Genomic DNA, 24,417 nt, shown 5'->3' on the forward strand with positions numbered 1-24,417 from the left:
CACACTCATGTTGTTGAAAAAGCTCATTTGCAGTTATCAAAATTAACTGCAATAGCCACAGATGGTGCATCAGCTATGCTGGGATCTTCAAATGGCCTTGTAGGGCTGTGCAAAGCTGATGATCGATTCCCAGATTTTTGGACATTCCACTGCATCATCCACCAAGAGCACCTGGTATCTAAGAAGCCGAATATGGAGCATATCATGAAACCTGTGCTGGAAATTGTGAATTTTATTCACACTCATGCTCTGAACCACAGAAAGTTTCAAAACTTAATTGTTGATCTTGATGAAGACCTTCCCAGTGATCTGCGTCTCAACTGCTCTGTCAGATGGCTATCAATAGGTAACATGCTTTCTCGATTTCCTGAACTGTTGAAACTAGTAACATTGTTCCTTGAGGAGAAAGAGAAGAACTATGCTGAGCTTTGGGACCCCCAGTGGAATTCAGATTTGGGGTTTCTAATCGACAATCGAATCATCTGAATTAGTACACCATTAAATGCAACAAAAAATAAAAAGATTTATTCAATAATTGATCAATTTATCAGTTATAAATATGTATATTTCTATTTTTATCCACTTTATTTAAACCACTAACTTTCCAATCATATTTTGTTCTTGAACTCCTTTGTTTTACTAACACAAATGAATTTCTTGACATTTTACTTTTCCTACCCCATTATTTCTTTCATATTTATTACCACTCAAATATATTTAAAACATGTTTTTTCTTAAGCACTAATATATTTACCCCTTTAATACATCCCTGTTGTATTTTTTTACCCAACAGATTTCCCTGAGTCCATTTATTTCCATCCTACTTTTCTACATTCCAAATAGCTTTTTTTTCTTCAGCCATTTAGGACACAGTGAGGCCCAGAGCTTAAAAGGCTGCGCCTATACTCATAGAATCTGGGGTTACAGTAACCAATGTTCTATTTCATATCGGCTTCACATGTGCATACGCAGCTAGATGACATATTTGCTAACAGAGCTATCTCAGGATAATTTGAGTAGTAATCAATGATCACTAAATAGTCTTTACCTTTGAAATGAAATAAATCCATTCCCACTTTCAGCCATGGTGATGTTGGAACATCAGCCATTATCATATGCTCCCTGCTCTATTGACATCTATATTTTTGACATGTTTCACATTTGCTTATTAATGTCTCAATTTCTTAGTTAAATCCTGGCCAAAAAACTGATTATCTAGCTCTTCTTTTACATTTTTTAATGTCAAGTCAAGTCAGGTTTATTTATATAGTGCTTTTCAGCAACAAGGCACTCAAGGCACTGTACAGAAGGAAAAACATTACAATGATACAGAAAATCAAACAACAAAGGTAATTTAAAAAATAAATGCTTGTAGTATATCTAACTGGTTGGGTTCATCAGGATTTATGGATAAGTAAAGCTGAGTATCGTCAGCGTAACATTGAATATTTATCCTATGCTGCCTGATAATTTGACCAATTGGAAGCATATATATAATAAAGAGAACTGGCCCAAGTACTGAACCTTGTGGTACTCCACAATTAACCCTGGAGTTTAAAGATGATTTATCATTTACATGAACAAACTGGAATCTGTCAGACAGATAAGATTTATACCAGCCTAGCGCTGTTCCCCTGATCCCTACAACATATTCCAGCCTTTTTAAGAGAATATTATAGTCGACTGTATCAAATGCAGCACTAAGATCTAAAAGGACAAGTACAGACACAAATCCATTATCTGAGGCCATAAGAATATCATTAGTGACTTTCAGCAGAGCTGTTTCAGTGCTATGATGAGCTCTGTAGCCTGACTGAAACTCTTCAAACAGATCATTGCTGTGTAAATTGTGCCGCTCAGGGTAGCAGCAGGTTGGTGAAACTCTGTCACTTTTGATTCTGATTTATTCTTTTTTTGGGAACTATTCCTCTTGTGGTGGATACAGTTGATTTTTTTTTGGATGACTGTCCACTCCAGTGTCGGATGCTGTGCAGCTTGGAGGAGTTTTCTTAATACTTCCTATTTTTGGACATTTGTTATGATGCATTGCCATGGCAACGGGGTTGTTTCTTACAACCGGGAGCAGCTGATTAATATCTCAAAAGCTCAAATAATACTTCAGCTACAATCCCAAATCCCTGATGAGTTGAAAAGGAGACGCCGTGGATGCAGAGCAGGAGCTAAGAGAAGAGAGAGAAGGAGGAAGTTCAAACCATCTCTTCCGTCGATTATGATGGGCAATGTGAGATTGTTGGGAAACAAGTTGGATGAATTCCAAGCCCTACAAAGGACCCAGCCAGAGTACCGGGCATGCAGTATTATATGTTTTACTGAGACATGGCTGCAGGATCATATCCCCGACTCCAGCGTCTCTCTGCTGGGCTTTTTAACTATACGAGCAGACAGAGATTTAAAAAGGAGCGGCAAATGTAAAGGAGGTGGACTCACAGTACTTGTGATCAACAGATGGTGTAATCCAGGACATGTAACTCTGAAGTGTCGTCTCTGCAGTCCAGATATTGAACTGTTGGCAGTGAGTTTTCGTCCATATTATTTACCCAGAGAGTTCACCAGTGTTATTTTGGCAACAGTTTACGTTCCACCTTCAGCTGTTGCCGACACTGCATGTGATGCCATTAGCTCAGATGTTGCTAAGCTACAGACACACAACCCCAATGCTTTTGTGGCAATTTCTGGTTATTTTAACCATGCTTCACTCTCTGCTACACTTCCAACGTTTCAACAGTTTGTCAGCTGCTCTACCAGAGAAAACAAAACATTGGATTTGTTTTATGCAAATGTCAAGGACTCATACATCTCTACAGCAAGACCTCCTCTAGGCAAATCAGATCACAATCTTGTTTTTCTCTGCTCGAAATATAAGCCCCTTGTTCAGAGGCAACCTCTAATAAAGAGGACTGTGAGAAAATGGTCACAGGAAGCTGAAGAAGCTCTGCAATGTTGCTTTGAGGCTACAGACTGGGACGCACTGTGCCAGCCACATGGAGAGGACATCAATGCCATGACTGAGTGTGTAACTGACTATATAAACTTCTGTGTGGATCACATCATCCCCACCAGAACCGTGAGATGCTTCCCCAATAACAAACCTTGGATCACGAGTGACCTGAAGGACCTGCTTAACAAGAAAAAAGAGCCTTCAGAGAGGGAGACAGAGAATTATTGAGGAGTATACAGAAGCAACTTAAAGTCAAGATAAGAGACAGCAAGGAGGTGTACAAGAAGAAGCTGGAGAGCAAGCTCCAACAAAACAATATCAGAGATGTGTGGACAGGGATGAAGACGATCACAGGCTTCAAGCAGAAGGATGATCAGACCGATGGAGGTCTGGACAGAGCCAATGAACTGAACACATTCTTCAATAGGTTCAGTTCAGAAACAAGCTTCACATCCTCCTCTCCTGCTCACAGTCAAACAGACATTCCACCTTCCTTTGACCCACAGGACCCACAGCTGTCCAGTAACACCTCACATTTTTTATCTGCCACCTCAGTCCTAGACCCTTCGGCTTCAACATGTTTGCCTTCAACCATATCAGACGATGCTGAGGCTTCCTTTGCTTTCCCCTTCCACCTGTGTGTCTCAAGAAGTCAAGTGAAGATGCAACTGGAGAGACTGAATCGGAATAAGGCTGCAGGTCCAGATTATGTCAGCCCTAGAGTCCTGAAGGCCTGTGCAGAGCAGCTCTGTGGGATTCTGCAGCACCTCTTCAACCTTAGCCTGGCCCAGAAGAACGTTCCGGTGTTGTGGAAGAACTACTGTCTTGTTCCAGTACCAAAGAAAACTCACCCATCAGTCCTCAATGACTATAGACCTGTTGCCCTGACATCTCACATCATGAAGGTCCTAGAGAGACTCCTGTTTGCCCAGCTGAGTAAGCAAACAGTAAACCATCAGGACCCCCTTCAGTTTGCTTATCGCTGTGGAGTTGGAGTTGAAGATGCCATTATAAACCTGCTTCAACAAACCCACTGTCATCTGGACAAAGCCAATAGCACTGTGAGGATCATGTTCTTTGATTTCTCCAGTGCATTTAATACAATCCAACCTGATTTGCCTTGTCAGAAACTCCCGAAGACTCAGGTGGAGGCCTCAAGAATCTCCTGGATTAAAGACTACCTGACAAACAGACCACAGTTTGGGAGACTGAAGGGTTGTGAGTCTAACCAGGTAGTCAGCAGCACAGGAGCACCACAGGGGACTGTACTCTCACCATTCCATTTCACTCTGTACACCTCAGACATCCAGTACAGAACAGACACCTGTCATCTGCAGAAATGCTCGGATGATTCTGCAGGCGTTGGGTGGATCAGAGATGGACAAGAAGCTGAGTACAGGAAGGTGGCAGACCGCTTCGTGGCATGGTGTGGAAACAATCATCTCATTTTGAACATGACTAAAACAAAGGAGATGATTGTAGATTTTAAGAGAAACAGGAATAAGTCAAAAACTATTTCTATCATGGGAGAAGAAGTGGAGGTGGTGGAGGAGTATAAATATCTTGGTGTTCACCTGGACAACAGACTAGAGTGGAGATGCAACTGTGAAGCCATCTACAAGAAGGGACAGAGCAGACTGTACATCTTGAGGAAGCTTAGGTCCTTTGGTGTTTGCAGCAAGATGCTGCATATCTTCTATAAGTCTGTTGTGGAAAGTGTGATCTCTTTTGCCATCATCTGCTGGGGAAGCAGCATCAGAGCCAGGGACTTAAAAAAGCTCAACAGCTGATAAAAAAGGCTGGCTCTGTTCTGGGGACTCCTCTGGAACCTCTGGAGATCATTGTGGAAAGACAGATTCTTCATAAAATGAAGAACATTATGGAGAACCCTGAGCATGCTCTTCATGAGACTGTCCTACAACAACAAAGTGTCTTCAGTCAGAGGCTTCTTCAGATCTGCTGTAAGATGGAGCGCTACAGGAGATCCTTCCGGTCCACAGCCATCAGCATCTACAACAGCTCTTTGAAGAAACTCTCATAATGAGCTACAATGAGCTATAATTTCCCTTTGGGATTAATAAAGTATTTTTGAATTGAATTAAATTGAAATGCTCACACATTTGATCAGCAACTATTTTCTCAAGAGTTTTAGATAAGAATGGAAGATTGGATATAGGTCTGTAATTTTTCAAGTCATCTCAATCAAGCGAAGGTCTCTTAAGTAAAGGTTCAATTACAGCTAACTTAAAAGCCTGTGGTACTTATCCATTTACTAAGGGGCTGGTAATCAGAGGGAACACTTCCTTAAATAATTTGGTAGGGATTGGGTCTAACATACAAGTTGGAGGTTTAGATGAAGCTGATATTTCTGATAACTCAGGAAGCTCCACAGGATCAAAACAGTCCAAACACAAATCAGGTTCAGCAGTTATTTCCAATGTTGACTCACTTCCTGAGGATGAAGTAATCATCTTCGGGAGTATGTCAAAGATTTTCTTTTTAATAGAATCAATTTTATTTAAGAGGAATCCCATAAAGTCATGACTGCTAAGAGCTAATGGAATGGATGGCTCAACAGAGCTATGACTTTGTGTAAGTTTAGCAACTGTACTAAAGAGAAACCTAGGATTATTCTGGTTCTCTTCTATTAATGATGAGAAATAAGTTGTTCTTGCTTGGCGAAGTGTCTTTTTATACAATAGTAGGCTATTTTTCCAGATTAAGTAGGAATACTCAAGGTGTGTAGAGCGCCATTTTCTCTCCAATTTTCCAACATTGTGCTTTAAAGTACGCAGATCTAAATTAAACCAAGGAGCCTGCCTCCTATGAATGATTACCTTCTTTTTCAAGGGGGCTGCATTGTCTAATGCATCACGTAATGATGAAGAAACACTATGAACAAAAGAATCAATTTGTGAAGGGGAAGATACAAAATTATTGCCCTCCAATGTGCTTTTTAGTGATAATGAGGAAATCAAAAGTGGAACAGATTCTTTAAAGGTTGTTACAGCATTAAACTCAAAGGTTATTAAAAAATGGTCAGACAGGACAGGATTATGAGAAAATATTGTTATGTCTTTACACTCAATGCCATATGTCAGCAAAAGGTCCAAAGAATGAAGACAAAGGTGGGTAGGGTTGTTAATGTTTTGAGCAAAGCCAATTGAGTCTAAGATAGCATTAAACGCTATATTTAGGCGTAAGGGCCTTAGAGTAAGGGCCTGGTGGACAGTACAAAACAACAAACAGAAGTGGTTTTAGTGCTTTGCAATTTGGATGAGGAAAACTAAGGATTAAATATTAAATAGAGTTGTAGCTATTGATTGGTCTGGTACTAATCAATAAATCGGACTGAAAGAAGATTGCTACTCCTCCTTCTCGTCCAGTATTTCGAGGAATGTAAAAATTTAAATAATTAGTAGGAGTTGACTCATTTATAGTAACATTATCCTCTTGCTGCACCCAGGTTTCTGTGAGGCAAAATAAATCAATCTGATTGTCACAAATCAGGTCACTAACTAGCAATGTCTATGAAGAGAGAGATCTTATGTTCAGTAGGCCACATTTAATTGTTTTATTTTTCTTTTCGGTCTGAGTTGTGTTTATTTTTATGAGATTTTCCTGATTTCCTCCTATTAAATTATTTTTTAATCTATTCAATTTTGGCCGTGGGCGAGACACTGTCTTAATAGGGTAATGGGTGGGTAGCAGTACAGAAGGTGCAGAGAGGAGGGTTAAACTATGACCCTGCTTCCTGGTCTGAACCCTGGGTGATAGAGATCTAATGTTCAATAAAGCCAGTTTATATGACTTAGTTGCTGATATTAACTCTGTGTCTGGTTGTGCCTGACAGTTTATGGCTTTTTTTGATTGTTTATTACTGTCTCTTGTCCTTTTGGCTTTGTTCTTTCTGTCATGTATAAGCACAGAGATTTTACAACTTTCTCCTATTAGGGGCCCGAATGTTTCCTGGACATGCTCATTTATGATAGAGTTACCACTGGGGCCCAGACTGTATCACAGAGAAGTGATTTGAAGGTCCTGACTGGGAAGAGATAGATTAGGAGGTGGTGGGGCTCTGCGGCATTTGGAAGATGTTGGTTTTGTAGCAGGGCCTTGGCCACGGCGGGGTGTTGAATGGAGAAGATGTCCGAGCCATTTGGGTCCTGATCTTAAGAGCTTCTTTCATGTTATCAGAATCCAGTAAAGGAAAAAGCGGGCTCACTGGGGAGATGGGAGAGTTCTGTGCGGTCTGGGTCAGGGTCTGGGGTGATGGGGGTTTAACGGGGGGATCGGTCTGGGCTTAGGTTTGGGGGGCATCCACTTCTCCTGTGAATTTCGGCGGGGAAACCTTTTGTGACGACCTCTCTTTCTCAGTCAACTGGCTGGTTGTCTCTGCTGGAGCTGTTGGAGGCAGCGTCATTGTTGTTGATACTCTATGTTCTCTGCTGAAGGTCGAAGCTGCTGGCAGATTATTTACTGAATAGATGAGATTAGATGTGACACATCTGGCTCCCGGCTTGTTCAAACAGAAACTATCTTGCTTGAAGAGTTGTCTTTTTTCCCAAAAAATATTGAAGTTGTGGATGAAGTTCACAGATGTAGTAGCACATTTTTTTTTCAACCACTTGTTAATCATCAGAAGTCTCGAAAAAATTTCATCTCCACAGAAAATTGGTGCATAATAATAATAATTAAAGCTGCAAGCCGGGTTGAAGGCCGCCGTTCAATTCCAAATCTCGCCTCTAGGTGGCGCTGTGAGCGTCATGTCATGATCTTCACTCATGCAGAATTCTGGTCTGGCGAGAAGTATTCAAAATTTGGGAGAAATCCGACCTTCCAGATGGAAGCTGCACTCACTTGTTTATTAGTGGGTGAGGCTGAAATGATGTCATAAACTGACTGCGTCAACATGTCCATCATTGATCTCTGATCAAGTATACTACAATTCAGGTGGATCCGATGATGTATGAGGGAGATAGAGCATTTAAAATGTCCTAGGGGATGCTATTGATCCAAATTTCAATGTAATCCAATAGAGCTGTTTGGGGTCTGACAAAGATCAACCAAATTCAGTTTGGAGTAAATCGGATCTTCCTGATGGAAGCTACACTCGTTTGTTTCTTAGTGGGCAGGGCTAAAGTATGTCATCAATTGACTGTGTCAACATGTTCAGCATTGACTTATGATCATGTATACTACATTTCAAGTGGATCCGATGATGTATGAGGGAGATATAGCCCTTGAAGTGTCCTAGGGGGCGCTGTTGATCCAATTTCCAATGTAATCCAATAGGGGTGTTTGGGGGCTGACAAAGATCAACCATATTTATTTTGGAGTGAATCGGACCATACATGTGTAATTTAGAGCCAAACATATGGCCGTGGCGTGCCATCAGAATTCGCCATGCTATCATAGGCTCACCCTCCAGCTAAAGCAGTCAGTACTGGCGACTGTCTTAGACCATCATGTTATCTATTACTTGGGACAGTTTCACATTGATTAGGTGAAGAACATCAAAAATTTACTCTCTACAGGAAAACATGACACTTCCTGTTGTCAGGGGGCGAGGCTTCGATGATGTCAGCATCTGATCAGTGAATATTGTTCAGTGCCAGAGGCAGGTCAATATCAGAAGGTGTCAGGTCTCTGTGACTTTCCTTGTAGGAGCTATATCAATTTCGTCTTTTATGGCGAGAAGTCATATTTTCAGGCGTGGCCACGCCCACATGCTTTCATGTATCAAAAAGCTTTTGATAACTTTTTATCCGCATTGCCTTAAGAGTATACTGAGCGATTTTCAAGTCTCTAAGTCAAAAGCTGTAGGAGGAGTTTGCTCAGATATGCAGGCTAGAAAGGGCAAATCCGGGGTGAAAATAACAAATTCAATCCAAAATAGTCGACTTCCTGTTGGGTTTGGACCAATGCTCCAAGAGACTTTTTTGTAGGTCCAGAGAAGTTATATATGTGTACCAAATTTCAGATTCCTCGGTCAAAGCATGGCTTGGAGTTGATTTTTTAAAATTTTCTAGGAGGCGCTGTGGACGAATTAGGCCACGTCCACCAAATATGTCATCAGATCTGTGTTGGGGACTGGACTACGATCAATCACATTAAACTTGGTGCAGATCAGATGATGTATGTGGAACTTAAAGCCAAACATATGGCCACGGCGTGACATCAGACTATGCCACGCTGCCACGGCCACACCCTCTGGCCAAACCTGTCAGTACTGGAGAACAAGTTAGACCATAGAGTTATCTGTCATTGGAGTCAGGTTCATGTTGATTAGGTGAAGGAGATCAAATATGGCCCACACTAAGTGAAACATTACACTTCCTGTTCTCAGGGGGCGGGGTTTCAATTATGTCAGCTGTTGACCATTGAATATTGTTCCAGTCATCATATGGATAAATCCCAGAAGGTTTCACGTCTGTGACTTTCCTTGTAGAAACTATAACAGTTTTGTGTTTCATGGCGAGAAGTCATATTTTGAGGCGTTGTCACGCCCAGATGCTTTCATGTATCAAAAAGTTTCTGATACGTTTTGATCCCCAGTGCCTTAAGAGTATACTGAGTGATTTTCAATTCTCTAATTCAAAAGCTGTAGGAGGAGTTTGCACAGATATGCGGGCTAGAAAGGGCAAATCTGGGGTCAAAATGGCAACTTCAATCCAAAATGGCCGACTTCCTGTTGGGTTTGGACCAACGCTCCAAGAGACGTTTTTGTAGGTTTTGACAAGTTACATCTGTGTACCAAATTTCACAATCCTAAGTCAAAGCATGGCTTGGGGCTGATTTTGTAAAGTTTTCTAGGGGGCGCTGCGGACAAATTAGGCCACGTCCACCAAATATGTCATCAGATCTCTGTTGGGGACTGGACAAGGATCAATCACATTGAATTTGTTGCAGATCAGATGATGTATGTGGAAATTAAAGCCAAACGTATGGTCATGGCGTGACGTCACACTTCGCCGCGCCCCCACGGCCACGCCCTTTTATAAAAAGTCATTGTGCTTCAAATGAAGTTAGACCCACTAGTTATCTGTCTTCTGACACAGTTTCAAGTTGACTTTCTGTTGTCAGGGGGCGTGGCTTTGATGATGTAATCATTTGACCATATAGGATTGTTGGTGACGTGAGATGGATCAATAATACCAGGTTTGGTGTATTTCAGCCAATTTATGTTAATGCTGTTATGCTGTTCGAAATTTGCTAACTTTGAGGCCTTCAGCATGCTCAGAAACTCACAATTTTGATAAGTTTTAATCCCCAATGCCTTAACTACATACTGAACAAATATGGAGCCGGTAGCTAAAAATCCCTAGGAGGAGTTCGTTAAAGTTTGACATGTATGAAAAGTGAAAAACGTCCAAAAATGACCCTTTGACCCAAAATGGCCGACTTCCTGTTGGTTTTAGTGCATACCCCCAAGAGACTTTTTTTCATGATTTGGGGAGATCTAGCTATGTACCAAATTTCAAATCTCTAGGACTTACCAGTTGGCCTATCTCACTTTAGGTGGCGCTGTAGAGCCGTTTGGCCACGCCCATTTTCAGTTCCTTTAAAAACCTTAAATTTCACTACGGAACAATTACAATAGGCCCTTGCAGGCCTTCCTGCTCGGGCCTAATAATCCTTGGGAGTCGCTGTTAAGAAGTAGTTCTAGTCCAATATTTGCGTAATTTTGGCTAAGAGATAAAAAGTTAGGAGTAAAAGAATGCAAGCAAGCAGGGAGCTTAGGAGAAAGGCGTCTGAGCAGGCAGAGAGGCAGAGGTAGAAGCCTAGATGACCCTCATGAATATGCTGCAGAATGTCCTGTCTAAACACCTATCCCACACTAACTCTATTGTCTATACATCACGTTTATGCATTCACACAAACTCAGGTTTGCCACCTAGTGGACACCAGCATCATGCATATAATCATGACAGAGGGAAAGTGGAGAGACCTGTGACGTATGTCTGTTGAGGGAAACTCCCTCTGACAGATTGTGGGGATTTCCCCAGTGGGCGAGGTCGGCTCCCACTGAAAGAGGAACAGAGATCATGCGCCTTTTCTGGCGAACAGCATCTATGCGCAGGCAGGTGAACCATCTTTAAAGGCGTCTCATGTGAAGCAGTCCCAGTGGAACAACCACATGAGCTGCTGACATCATTCCCAGCAGTCGCATAACTGACAGGACTGTCACTACGCTGTGAGGTTTGACACGACAGAGAAGCGCCGACAGTGCGTCAGCTCTCGGCTGTGATAATCGAGCTCTCATTGTGACTGAGTTTAACTCCATTCCAAGATAAACAATCATCTGGAACTGAGCTTTTCCCCCAATTTATGGAGAAACCTAGTTTTAACGGATATTCCGTAAACTTCCTGGTCTGCGCAGCTGCTTCTTCTGTGGACCGAGCCAGTAAAAGCATATCATCCAGATAAGAGGACTCTCATCCCCGCCGTGCGCAATGACTCCAGCGCTGTTTCCACACATTTGGAAAACATGTGAGGAGCGAGAGAGCCGAACGGCATGCGGTTGTACTGATATGAAATCCCCTGGAAGGAGAAATGCAGATACTTCCTGTGTTTGGGAATGATGGGGATGTGGAAATATGCGTCCTTCAGATCTATGGAGGTGAACTAGTCGTTCTGGTGAACACTTTCCAGCACCTGTCTGATTGTCAGCATGTGGAATTGTCTCTCCATAATCGATTTGTTGAACACGGACTGATCAAGAATTGGTCCCATTCCCCCCGTTTTCTTTGGGACTAGGAAATAACGGGAGCAGATTCTCTGTGAGGAACCCTGGAAATGATGTTTTTCATTAGGAGCTCCTGCAGTTCTTACTGGAGAGCGGAGCTCTGATGTGGGGATGACAGGACTGTCTCTATAATTCCTCTGAACAGAGGAGGGTGGGTCGCAAACTGCACGGTGTAAGCTTTGCATATTAGCTGATCCATCCACCTGTCCAGGGAACATGCGCTCTGCCTCTCTGAGTAGCGCTCTGTGAGCGGGCAGGCCTTTTTCAGCTGTGCTGTGGTTCTCATGGACACCAGCCCACAGAGAGCCCCTACCACCGACCCTCGTTTCGGAGACTTTCCGGGGGGGACCCATGGGGGGCATGGACAGAAAGGGCTCTTCTTTGGCCTTTATGCAACGCTTAGGTTCTCAGGATTGAGATGAGTCCTCGTGCAGCGAGAGGAGGGGTCGGTGTAGGTCCGATGTCTTTTCAGGGCAGGCTGTTGCTGCAGAGGCCGGCATTGTTCTTCAAGAGTGAGTAGAAGGAACAGCAGAACTCTTCATGGGCTCTGATGGAGCTCAGAGAGCTTCTCTGGGTTCGGGCTTCTCAGAAGAGGCAACGTTAGTTGTAGAAACTGTGGTGCTGCGGTTCCTCTTAAAAGACAGTTTAGAGTATGCAGACCCACTCGGTGTGGGGAATGTGTGCGGAGGAGTTGCTATGTGAGACAGGCAAGATGTAATCTGTTGGAATCTTGCTCTTAGAAAAATGTTTGTGTTTTATTTCAAAACATTTACCCACATATTGAAAGTCACACACATTCCTCTCAAGAAGTCATTTCCTGGGCTGTCTCCACAGCTGACGCTGAATGGCTCTAGGCCGCACAGGGAAAAACTGCTGAGGCTGAGAGGAGGAGGTTTACGGCGGGGCACCGTGGGAGGCTGCAGCAGCGGTGTTGCGCCTCTGCTGCTGACGCTGGCCCCGGCGATCCTTCCAGCGGCCAGAGAGACGAGGGGTACGGGAGTCGGGCTATGGCCACACCAGATGACGAACAGTCTCTGAGAACTCATCAGTTTTCTGTGACTTCTCCAAGATGGTCTGGAAGTTGGGACCTAACGGCGCATCTGGAGTGATGGGACCTTCCAGTATGTCCTTCTGTAGATCCTCCAGCATTGAGGGTGAAAGGCGGAGCCAAGTGGCTCTCTGAACCAGCGTTGACCAGGCAGCAATGCGGAAAGAACACACGCTGAAGTCGCACACATGTTCAAGATGGCATCAGCGGCCTTGTAGATAAAGCTTTTCAGCTCTTCTGGCAGGTAAGCTTCCCCCGCCTTTTTTGAGATACCAAACGCTAATAAGGCGGTGTTGTTCGTAGCTGCAGCCGCCTGGTAGGCACATTGGTGGGCGCGGTCAGTGAACTTCATGACCAGCTGATCATGTTTGGAGGGAGGGACAGGTCGTTGTCCAATGAGCCTGGACATTTTCTCTCCAAAACGCCTAAGCGAGGCTGAGCTCCAGAGGAGGAACAGAGGGAAAACTTCGTTCTGTAAAACCCTCCACCCTGGTGATAGGCGTGAAGGTGAAAATTGGCACCTTTAGCTTGACTTAAGTTTAAATGTCATAAAGTTTGAACTGGAGCTGAGCAAATATTAAATTCAATTCAATTCAAAAATACTTTATTAATCCCAAAGGGAAATTAAATGTTGTTGTAGCTCATTATGAGGGTTTCCTCAAAGAGCCGTTGTAGATGGCTGTGGGCAGGAAGGATCTCCTGTAGCGCTCCGTCTTACAGCAGATCTGAAGAAGCCTCTGACTGAAGACACTCTGTTGTTGTAGGACAGTCTCATGAAGAGGATGCTCAGGGTTCTCCATAATGTTCTTCATTTTATGAAGAATCTGTCTTTCCACAATAATCTCCAGAGGTTCCAGAGGAGTCCCCAGAACAGAGCTAGCCTTCTTTATCAGCTTGTTGAGCTTTTTTAAGTCCCTGGCTCTGATGCTGCTTCCCCAGCAGATGATGGCAGAAGAGATCACACTCTCCACAACAGACTTATAGAAGATATGCAGCATCTTGCTACAAACACCAAAGGACATAAGCTTCCTCAAGAAGTACAGTCTGCTGTGTCCCTTCTTGTAGATGGCTTCACAGTTGCATCTCCACTCTAGTCTGTTGTCCAGGTGAACACCGAGGTATTTATACTCCTCCACCACCTCCACTTCTTCTCCCATGATAGAAATAGTTTTTGACTTATTCCTGTTTCTCTTAAAATCTACAATCATCTCTTTTGTTTTAGTCATGTTCAAAATGAGATGATTGTTTCCACACCATGCCACGAAGCGGTCCACTACCTTCCTGTACTCAGCTTCTTGTCCGTCTCTGATCCGCCCCACGACTGCAGAATCATCCGAGTATTTCTGCAGATGACAGGAGTCTGTCTTGTACTGGAAGTCTGAGGTGTACAGAGTGAAAAGGAATGGTGAGAGTACAGTCCCCTGTGGTGCTCCTGTGCTGCTGACTACCTGGTTAGACTCACAACCCTTCAGTCTCACAAACCGTGGTCTGTTTGTCAGGTAGTCTTTAATCCAGGAGATTGTTGAGGCCTCCACCTGAGTCTTCTGGAGTTTCTGACAAGGCAAATCAGGTTGGATTGTATTAAATGCACTGGAGAAATCAAAGAACATGATCCTCACAGTGCTACTGGCTTTGTCCAGATGACAGTGGGTTTGTTGAAGCAGGTGTATGATGGCATCTTCAACTCCAACTCCACAGCGATAAGCAAACTGAAGGGGGTCCTGATGGTTTACTATATGGCCTCAAGACAAAAAATGTAGGTGTGCATCAGCGTTATGGAGAGAAATCTATTCCAAAATTATTGCAAGCAAAGAACGCGCTTCAAAACTTAAACTTAAAAAAAATGGAATTTTGAAAAATGTCTAAATCAAAGTTTGCTGTTATTTGGATTTACTTTTCAAACAAAAATGAAGGAGAAGAGTTTTACAAATTGCATTCTTTTTAAATTGTTTTTTACAGATTATAGATTTTGCTACATTTCTTGTCTTTGGTCTTTGGAGTTCTCGGACTTGATAAAGCGCTATAGTGCATGGTGACAATAAGCACCTGCCTTATTGTCACCATGTGGAACTGTTTCTCCATGAATAACTTGAACAGGGAATGGGTCAAGAATGGGTCCCATTCCTCCCGTTTTCATCAGAACCAGGAAATATCAGGACTAAAACCCTGTTTTCCTCTTTGTGGGGAACCCTGGAAATGAGCTCTACTCTGGTGACGCCAGATCAGTTAATGGGTGTGACATGAACTGCAGCGTGTAATGCCTGCTGATCAGTTTGTCCACCCATCTGTCCAGGGATACGTGCTGCCACTTTGTGTAGTGCTTGAGAGCGAGGGCACATTTATTTGCCATGATGTGGACTCCGTGGACATAAGCTAATCTAGACCCCCTGGCACCGTTACCCACCTTGGATCATTTCCTCTCTGAGAGGCTAAAGACGGCAGATCGAAAAGGTTCGAAACAGCTTAGATTGAAAGGGCTGCAGAGCAGCGTCAGCAAGGGTTCTAACTCTTAGGCTTACAGCTGGACTGGAGAGACTGTGCATGCTGAGTGGGTGCTTCAGTAAGACGCTGTTTAAGAGAGGGCTCATGCTGCACATACTAAAAAAGGATGGAGAAAACAGAAAGGCTGGGTCAGCACATGTAGTGCTGTCTTGGGCTCATGTTCATGTTGGAGAGATGGAGAAGCAGAGAAGAGCTGCTTGGAAAAAAAGATCACGTAGGCTTTTAAACAGCCGTTTAAAAGTTCCTGTCTCACTTTGTGGGGAGGTTGTGTGTGAGGAGATTTAGCTGCCTGCCTCTGCGACACTGTGTCAAGAGGAAACCTGCAGGGGCAACTGTGGTAGGGTGGAAGAGGTGGTTGGTGGTGGGGCTCGGGATACCACAACAGCGGCCACGTATTTTCTCCGGTAACGGAGGTGCGGGTGCAAGGGCGGAATGGAACCCCATGCCCTCTGACTTCCTACAGCTCGTCATGAGACATCTGATGTTGCTCCAGCACAGAACAGTCCATCCGGGCTGATAAGACCTTCCAACAGCTCTTTTATCAAGTCCTCAGAGATGGAAGAGTAGAGATGGAGCCACATTTGAGGCTGTAGCAGGGTCTGCCAGCCAGCGATGCGGGAGGAACACACAGTTGATGCCTCACATAAATTCAAAATGGTGTCGGCAACATTACAGAGATCCTCTTCATCTTCTGGCAGAAAATCCATCTTTACTGCCTTCTTTTGATATGGTGAAGGCAAGGAGGGTGATGTTATTAGTTGCCGCCCTAATCTGATCACTGGGGAGAGGGGCAAAGGCCATCTTCCGACGCGCAGGACCTGACCCCAAAAACCAGAGTCAGCCTGGGTTCTGGTGCTAGAACAAGGGGGAAGCCCTGATGGATCAGGGCTTCCCTCTTGTGAAGTTGGAGATTGGCACATTCAGTTGCAGGGGCTCAGTCACTGCTCCCAACAGGTATGCCATTACCACCGGGAAGCGTCTGGAGTGCACCATAGCAAACCTCACCATCCATTATTCGAGGGAGGTGGCCTTGTAGAGCAAGAACAAAGACAATTTTGGCATTAGCTACCATAGCTATGATTTAGGACAGCGTGCTAGCAAGTGCAACCATCGCTGGGAGTGGGGTGGTCGCTGACCTTGAGAAGCCCTGCACATAAGCTGGTGGAGCACCAGTCTCCCGATCCTCCATCCAGGTGAGGGGAGCATAGGTGTTACCAGTTCCCGCTACAGAGGTCGAATAATCTAATTCCCATCTACCCATCTAGCATCGAAGACATCTAGTGCTTCGTCCAGCGACTAACAGTCCGCTATGGGGATGAAGAAGGCAGGTCGCCGTTGCTTTTCCTCCAGAGGGAAGCACCTGCAGGAAGGGCAGGAGGCCTATGGGAACAGTGGGAGGGCTGCCATCCATCTGCGAGGCAGCCCTCACAGATGGCAGCCTGGAAAGACATCAGGATGTTGGTCTACCCTGCGACTGTTGTTTTCACTTTGAGCTTAACTTTGTCTTACAGGCGATCAGCCCAGACAGGCGGGATGTGGAAGTCTTTCTGTCAAGCCTCTGGACAGGTCCCTTTCCTATATGTATATAGAAAAATGTAGTTGGACTCCCTTTTGCCTTCAGAATTGCCTTAATCCTTCGTGGCATAGATTCAACAAGGTACTGAAAACATTCCTCAGAGAGTTTGGTTCATATTGACATGATAGCATCACACAGATGCTGCAGATTTGTCGGCTGCACATCCATGATGTGAATCTCCCATTCCACTACATCCCAAAGGTGATCTATTGGATTGAAATCTGGTGACTGTAGAGGTCATTTGAGTCCAATGAACTTATTGTCATGTTCAAGAAACCAGTCTGAGATGATTCGTGCTTTATGACATGGCATGTTATCCTGCTGGAAGTAAGATGGATACACTGTGGTCATTAAGGGAGGGACATGGACAGCAACAATACTTAGGTAGACTGTGGCATTGATACAATGCTCAATTGGTACTAAGAGGCCCAAAGTGTGCCAAGAAAATATCCCCCACACCATTACACCTCCACCACCAGCCTGAACAGTTGATACAAGGCAGGATGGATCCATGCTTTCATGTTGTTGACGCCAAATTCTGACCCTACCATCAGAATGTCGCAGCAGAAATCGAGACTCATCAGACCAGGCAACGTTTTTACAATCTTCTATTGTCCAATTTTGGTGAGCCTGTGTGAATTGTAGCTTCAGTTTCCTGTTGTTAGCTGACAGGAGTGGCACCCAGTGTGGTTTTCTGCTGCTGTAGCCCATCCACCTCAAGGTTCGACGTGTTGTGCATTCAGCAATTCTCTTCTGCATGCCTTGGTTCTAACGAGTGGTTATGTGAGTTACTGATGCCTTTCTAGGAACATATTTACATATTTGGACTTTTGATGACAGGATGTCTGCTTTTTGGAGTTGGTGGTTACCTGGCTCATCGAGTGATTTGCAAAACGTGGGTGGCTGTTCAAAGCATTCCAAAGCTGCCTGCGATGTTGTTTGGAGTCTGTAGAGCGATCAACACTCAGACTGAAATGTTAAGAGTGCAGAATCACAAGCTGGACACGATTCTTGAACAGAATTGCAGCCTAGCAGTGGTTGAACTCAGAGGTTAAAGGGTATAATCTTGGAGAAGTTGTATGCTTCAGATCTGCGGAAAGTACCAGAAATTTGGCTATTTGGATTCGCAATTAAGGTAGTTGGAAATTCACAACTGCCTGACCCACAACATTTATTGTTTTTTTAAATCTGACGCCCCAATGTGGCAACTTCTGCTAACTGGCTATCGACAAAATATCTCCTAGATGTTATATAAACACTTCCTCAGCAATCCCCTACCAGCTGTGTGCTGATAGGACTATGCGGCCGATAAAACTTCCACCTCTATTCTCAAGGACAATGGCGATTCTATCAGTTTTGACAGTCTAATTCTTGCAAACACACTCAGACTTATATATATTCACACCCTCAATATTCTACCGTACCCTTGCTAAATCTTTACTTATGTGTGTTGCTTACACCTGCTGAGGTTTTTTGTACTATTTCAGACTGTATTCTGCTAAGAATAGAGTCTGAAATATGATTTTTTTTCCCTCTCATCTTACTTTACCTAAATGTGTGACTTCAGTACTTTTCATAGATTTTCAGATTTCTCAGAAGGATTACCAGCGAAAGCCAAATATTATTAGTATTTGAAAATTTGGACTAAAGCTGTTTTTACACCAATGACCATAGATTTTTAGATTTCTTAGAAGGATTTTATTACAACTATTTCATACAAGTGAAAGTATTTGAAAGTTTGGACCTTTCTTCTAGTACAGGATGAATTCCTTACCACAAAAGACTTAATGATCTAATTACCTCTATTAGAAAAATTGGAATAGAACCAGCTCTTACCAGTAAACTCCCAAGGATTATTAGTGTAATTTGATTTGTTTTTCTGATGCTCGGTTTGAACTGCAGCAGATTGTCTTGACCATGTCTACATGCCGAAATGCATTGAGTTGTTGCTATGCGATTGGCTGATTAGAAATTTGGGTTAACGAGCAATTGGACAGGTGTACCTAATACTGTGGACGGTAGAGATAGAGAGAAAGACAGAGAGATTTATGTGTGTGTGTGTGTGTGTGTGTGTGTGTGTGTGTGTGTGTGTGTGTGTGTGTGTGTGTGTTTATTCAAAATGTCTTTATTCAGAGCAAAGTGGAACCAAAGTTAAGTCTCTTGTGGACACAAACCTGTCAAGAGAGCTGATTTTCAAAAAAGACAAAATTTAAAAAGTGAGTGCTATATCATGTGTTTACTTACTCACTGTGCCAGAGGGCAGAAACAACCTGGCCAGCAGTAGGAAATGAAGAACTGACAGCCTTCTCAATTTAAGGTCCATGTTTTGACAGTTGGTACTTCTTCTGTAGATCCTGATTCTACTCTACTCTTAATCGCTCATGTAGTAATGACAGGGCACCTGCAAACATACATTAGAAATCAGTCATTTATACAGTTTGAATAAGCTGTGGATAAAAGACAACATTAAATTTAATACATTTTATGTTAATCTTTACAACACAATCTCTTTGACAGTGGAGAGAGCAAGGAAAAGCTATTGTCAGTAAAACAAAAAAGGGGTTTAGAGTATTGGTTGTTTATCAGATGAACATTTTGTCTTTGGGAAATATAATAATGTCAATATACAATGCTCAAAAAAATTAAAGGAGTACTGAAAACAGATTTCAATTGAAAAAAATGTCATTCTGGATATCCACACTTATGGAATGGGTAATGTTTCAGGAAAAAAGCCTGCCACAACATTTGATAAAAGTGAAAACTAGCAGCCCACAGAGGGCTTAATCTGAAGTCACAGAGAAATTAATGTGGCAGCCTAGTCCAAGCAACTCAAAATGATACTTAGTAGTTTGTATTGCCTCCACGTGCCTGACAACAGTGGGGCATGCTCCTTATAGGATGACAGATTATATCATTGGGTATCTCCTCCCTGATTTTAACCCAGGCATCAATCAGCTCCTGGACAGTCTGAGGTGGTGCTGACCTGGTGGTGTCGGATGGACATAAACATGATGTCCTAGAAATGTTCTGTTGGATTTAGGTCAGGGGAGCGTGGAGTCTACTCAATGGTATCAATTTTTTCATCCTCCATGAACTGTCTGCATACTCTTGCCACATGAGGCCAGGCATTATCATGCACCAAGAGAAACTCAGGACCTACTGCACCTGTGGAGGGTCCAACAATGTGTCTAAGGATTTCATTGCAATACTTAATGGCAACCAGGGTGCCATTGTTTTACCTGTACAGGTCTGTGTGTCCCTCCATGGATATGCTTCCCCTGACCAACACTGATCCACCACCAAACCAATCGTGCTGAACAACTTTGCAGGCAGCATGGAGTTCACTGTAGCTTCTTCAGACCCTTTCAAATCTGTGTCACATGAGCTCAGGGTAAATCTGCTCTCATCTGTGAAACAAACAGCGCACTAATGCCGAATCTGCCAATTCCAGTGATCTCTGGCAAATGCCAGTCAAGCTTAATGGTGCTGGGCAGTGAGCACGGGTCCGACTAGAGGACGCTGTCCCTATGGGGACTCTTGTGAACTCCGTTTCTAATATTTGCTCAGAGACATTTACGCCAGTGGCCCGCTGGAGGCCACTTTAAAGGACTTTGAAGGCAGTTTGAAGGCAGTTACTCCTTGCACAAAAGAGCAGATACAGGTTTTGCTAATGGGTTAAGAATATATATAGCCCTGTCCAGCTCTTCTAGAATAACTGCCTGTCTCCTGGAATCTTCTAAATGCTCTTGAGACTGAGCTGGGAGAAACAGCAAACCTTCTGGCAATGGCCCACATCGATGTGCCATCCTGGTGGAGCTGGACTGCCTATGCAACCTCTATAGGGTCCAGGTATTGCCTCATTATACCAGAGTGATGCTGACCCTGATCAAAAGCAGCATATCTGAAAAGCAGTATAAAAAAAAATTAAGCAGAAAACAAAATGTCTGTGGTCTCCACAGGTGAACAGGTTAATTGGAAGCAGGTCAGTGTCATGACTGAGTATGAAAGGAGCATCTCACAAGGCTCAGTCGTTCACAAGCTAGAATGGAGCCAGGCTCACCCCTTTGTAAACAACTACAAGAGCAAGTAGTCCAATGTTTCTCAACATACTGTTGCAAGGAATTAAGGGATTTCATCATCTATAGTCCACAATATCATCAAACCTTTCAGAGAATCTGGAGAAATCTCTGTGGCAAGGCCAAAAACCAACATTGCATGCCCGTGACCGTCTATCCCTCAGGAGCCACTGCTTTAAAAACCTACATTCTGTAACGGATATTGCCATGTGGGCTCACTTCAGAAAACCATTTTTAGTTAACACAGTTCGTCATTTTGTCTATGAGTGCAAGTTAAAACTCTACCATGCTAAGCAAAAGCTAGAATTTAACAACACCCAAAAACGTTGCTGGATTTTGTGGGCCCTAGCTCACCTGAGGTGGACTGACGCAAAGTGGAAAACTACTTTGTGATCTGACAAGTCCACATTTCATATTGTTTTTGGAAATTATGGACATTGTGTCCTCTAGGCCAAAGTGGAAAAGGACATTCTGAACAATTTTCATACAAAGCTCAAATGCCAGCATCATCTGTTATGATATGGGTCTGTGTTAGTACCCATGGCATGGACATCTTGCTTATCTATGAGGGCACTATTAATGCTCAAATATACAGTACAGACCAAACGTTTTGACACACCTTCTCATTCAAAGAGTTTTCTTTATTTTCATGACTATGAATATTGTAGCTTCACAATGAAGTGTGGAATTATATACTGAACAAAAAAGTGTGAAAAAACTGAAAATATGTCTTATATTCTAGGCTCTTCAAAGTAGCCACCTTTTGCTTTGATTACTGCTACGCACACTCTTGGCATTCTGTTGACGAGCTTCAAGAGGTAGTCACATAAAAGGGTTTTCCAACAGTCTTGAATGAGTTCCCAGAGATGCTTAGCACTTGTTGGCACTTTTGCCTTCACTCTGCGGTCCAGCTCACCCCAAACCATCTCGATTGGGTTCAGGTTCGGTGACTGTGGAGGCCAGGTCATCTGGCGCAGCACCCCATCACTCTCCTTCTTAGTCAAATAGCCCTTACACAGCCTAGAGGTGTGTTTGGGGTCATTGTCCTGTTGAAAACTAAATGATGGTCCAACTAAACGCAAACCGGATGGAATAGCATGCCGCTGCAAGATGCTGTGGTAGCCATGCTGGTTCAGTATGCCTTCAATTTTGAATAAATCCCCAACAGTGTCACCAGCAAAGCAACCCCACACCATCACACCTCTGCCTCCATGCTTCACGGTGGGAACCAGGCATGTAGAGTCCATCCGTTCACCTCTTCTGCATCGCACAAAGACACGGTGGTTGGAACCAAAGATCTCAAACTTGGACTCATCAGACCAAAGCACAGATTTCCACTGGTCTAATGTCCATTCCTTGTGTTATTTAGCCCAAACAAGTCTCTTCTGCTTGTTGCCTGTTGCCTAGCAGCTATTTTACCATGAAGGCCTGATTCACACAGTCTCCTCTTAACAGTTGTTCTAGAGATGTGTCTGCTGCTAGAACTCTGTGTGACATTGACCTGTTCTCTAATCTGAGCTGCTGTTAACCTGCGATTTCTGAGGCTGGTGACTCGGATTAACTTATCGTCCGCAGCAGAGGTGACTCTTGGTCTTCCTTTCCTGGGGCGGTCCTCATGTGAGCCAGTTTCTTTGTAGCGCTTGATGGTTTTTGCGACTGCACTTGAGGACCCTTTCAAAGTTTTCCCAATTGTTCGGACTGAATGACCTTCATTTCTTAAAGTAATGATGGCCACTCGTTTTTCTTTACTTAGCTGCTTTTATCTTGCCATAATACAAAGTCTAACAGTCTATTCAGAAGGACTATCAGCTGTGTACTGTATCCACCTCCTGCACAGCACAACTGATGGTCCCAACCCCATTTATAAGGCTGGAAATCCCACTTATTAAACCAAACAGGGGACACCTTTGAAGTGAAAGCCATTTCAGGTGACTACCTCTTGACGCTCATCAACAGAATGCCAAGAGTGTGCGGAGCAGTAATCAAAGTAAAATGTCGCTACTTTGAAGAACCTAGAATATAAGACATATTTTCAGTTTTTTCACACTTTTTTGTTCAGTATATAATTCCACATGTGTTAATTCATAGTTGACATGGAGTGTCAGGATGGTTTCCGGGCTTTGTTAACCAGGCTGGTGGCAGATGGGAAAAAACTGTTCTTGTGGCGTGAGGTTTTGGTCCGGATGGACCGCAGCCTCCTGCCAGAGGGGAGAGTCTCAAAGAGTCTGTGACCGGGGTGGGAGGGATCAGCCAGAATCTTCCCTGCCCGCTTCAGGGTCCTGGAGGTGTACAGTTCCTGGAGCGACAGTAGACTGCAGCCAATCACCTTCTCAGCAGACCGAATGACACGCTGCAGCCTGCCCTTATCCTTGGCTGTAGCAGCGGCGTACCAGATGGTGATGGAGGAGGTGAGGATGGACTCAATGATGGCTGTGTAGAAGTGCACCATCATAGTCTTTGGCAGGTTGAATTTCTTCAGCTGCCGCAGGAAGAACATCCTCTGCTGGGCTTTCTTGATGAGGGAGCTGATGTTTGGCTCCCACTTGAGATCCTGGGAGATGATGGTTCCCAGGAAGCGGAAAGATTCAACAGTGTCAATTGTGGAGTCACAGAGGGTGATGGGGGCAGGTGGGGCTGGGTTCTGCCTGAAGTCCACAACCATCTCCACTGTCTTTAGAGCGTTGAGCTCAAGGTTGTTCTGGCTGCACCAGTCCAACAGATGGTCCACCTCCCATCTGTACGCGGACTCGTCACCATCAGAGATGAGTCCGATCAGGGTGGTGTCGTCCGCAAACTTCAGAAGCTTGACAGACTGGTGACTGGAGGTGCAGCTGTTGGTGTACAGGGAGAAGAGCAGAGGAGAGAGAACACAGCCTTGGGGGGAACCGGTGCTGATGGTCAGGGAGTCAGAGACGTGCTTCCCCAGCCTCACGCGCTGCTTCCTGTCAGACAGGAAGTCAGTTATCCACCTACAGGGGGAGTCGGGCACACTCAGCTGGGAGAGTTTCTCCTGGAGCAGAGCTGGGACGATGGTGTTGAAGGCAGAGCTGAAATCCACAAACAGGATCCTGGCATAGGTTCCTGTGGAGTCCAGGTGCCATAGGATGAAGTGAAGGGCTAGGTTGACTGCATCATCTACAGACCTGTTGGCTCTGTAGGCAAACTGCAGGGGGTCCAGGAGGGGGTCCAGGAGGGGGTCGGTGATGTCTTTTAGGTGTGAGAGCACAAGGCGCTCAAAGGACTTCATCACCACAGAGGTCAGGGCGACGGGTCTGAAGTCATTAAGCCCTGTGGTCCTTGGCTTCTTGGGAACAGGGACGATGGTGGAGGACTTGAAGCAGGCTGGCACATGACATGTCTCCAGTGAGGTGTTAAAAATGTCTGTGAAGACTGGAGACAGCTGATCAGCGCAGTGCTTCAGGCTGGCTGGTGAGACAGAATCCGGACCAGCAGCTTTCCGGGGGTTCTGTCTCCTGAAGAGTTTGTTTACGTCCCTCTCCTGGATGG

The 24,417-nt window shown here is 44.2% G+C and overlaps 1 protein-coding gene across 1 annotated transcript in view; it reads right to left on the reverse strand.

Moving 5' to 3' along the window:
* The window catches only part of ptprfa (protein tyrosine phosphatase receptor type Fa), a 351,241-nt gene that overhangs the window by 310,782 nt on the left and 16,042 nt on the right, over nt 1-24,417 (reverse strand). The window contains exon 2 of the mRNA XM_047374177.1: nt 19,079-19,235. Coding sequence (XP_047230133.1) covers nt 19,079-19,157 — 79 coding nt within the window. The 5' untranslated portion in view covers nt 19,158-19,235. The remainder of the gene's footprint in view (nt 1-19,078; nt 19,236-24,417) is intronic.

The sequence above is a fragment of the Girardinichthys multiradiatus genome, chromosome 9 (assembly GCF_021462225.1).
Source record: "Girardinichthys multiradiatus isolate DD_20200921_A chromosome 9, DD_fGirMul_XY1, whole genome shotgun sequence".
In the NCBI taxonomy this organism is placed as follows: Eukaryota; Metazoa; Chordata; class Actinopteri; order Cyprinodontiformes; family Goodeidae; genus Girardinichthys; species Girardinichthys multiradiatus.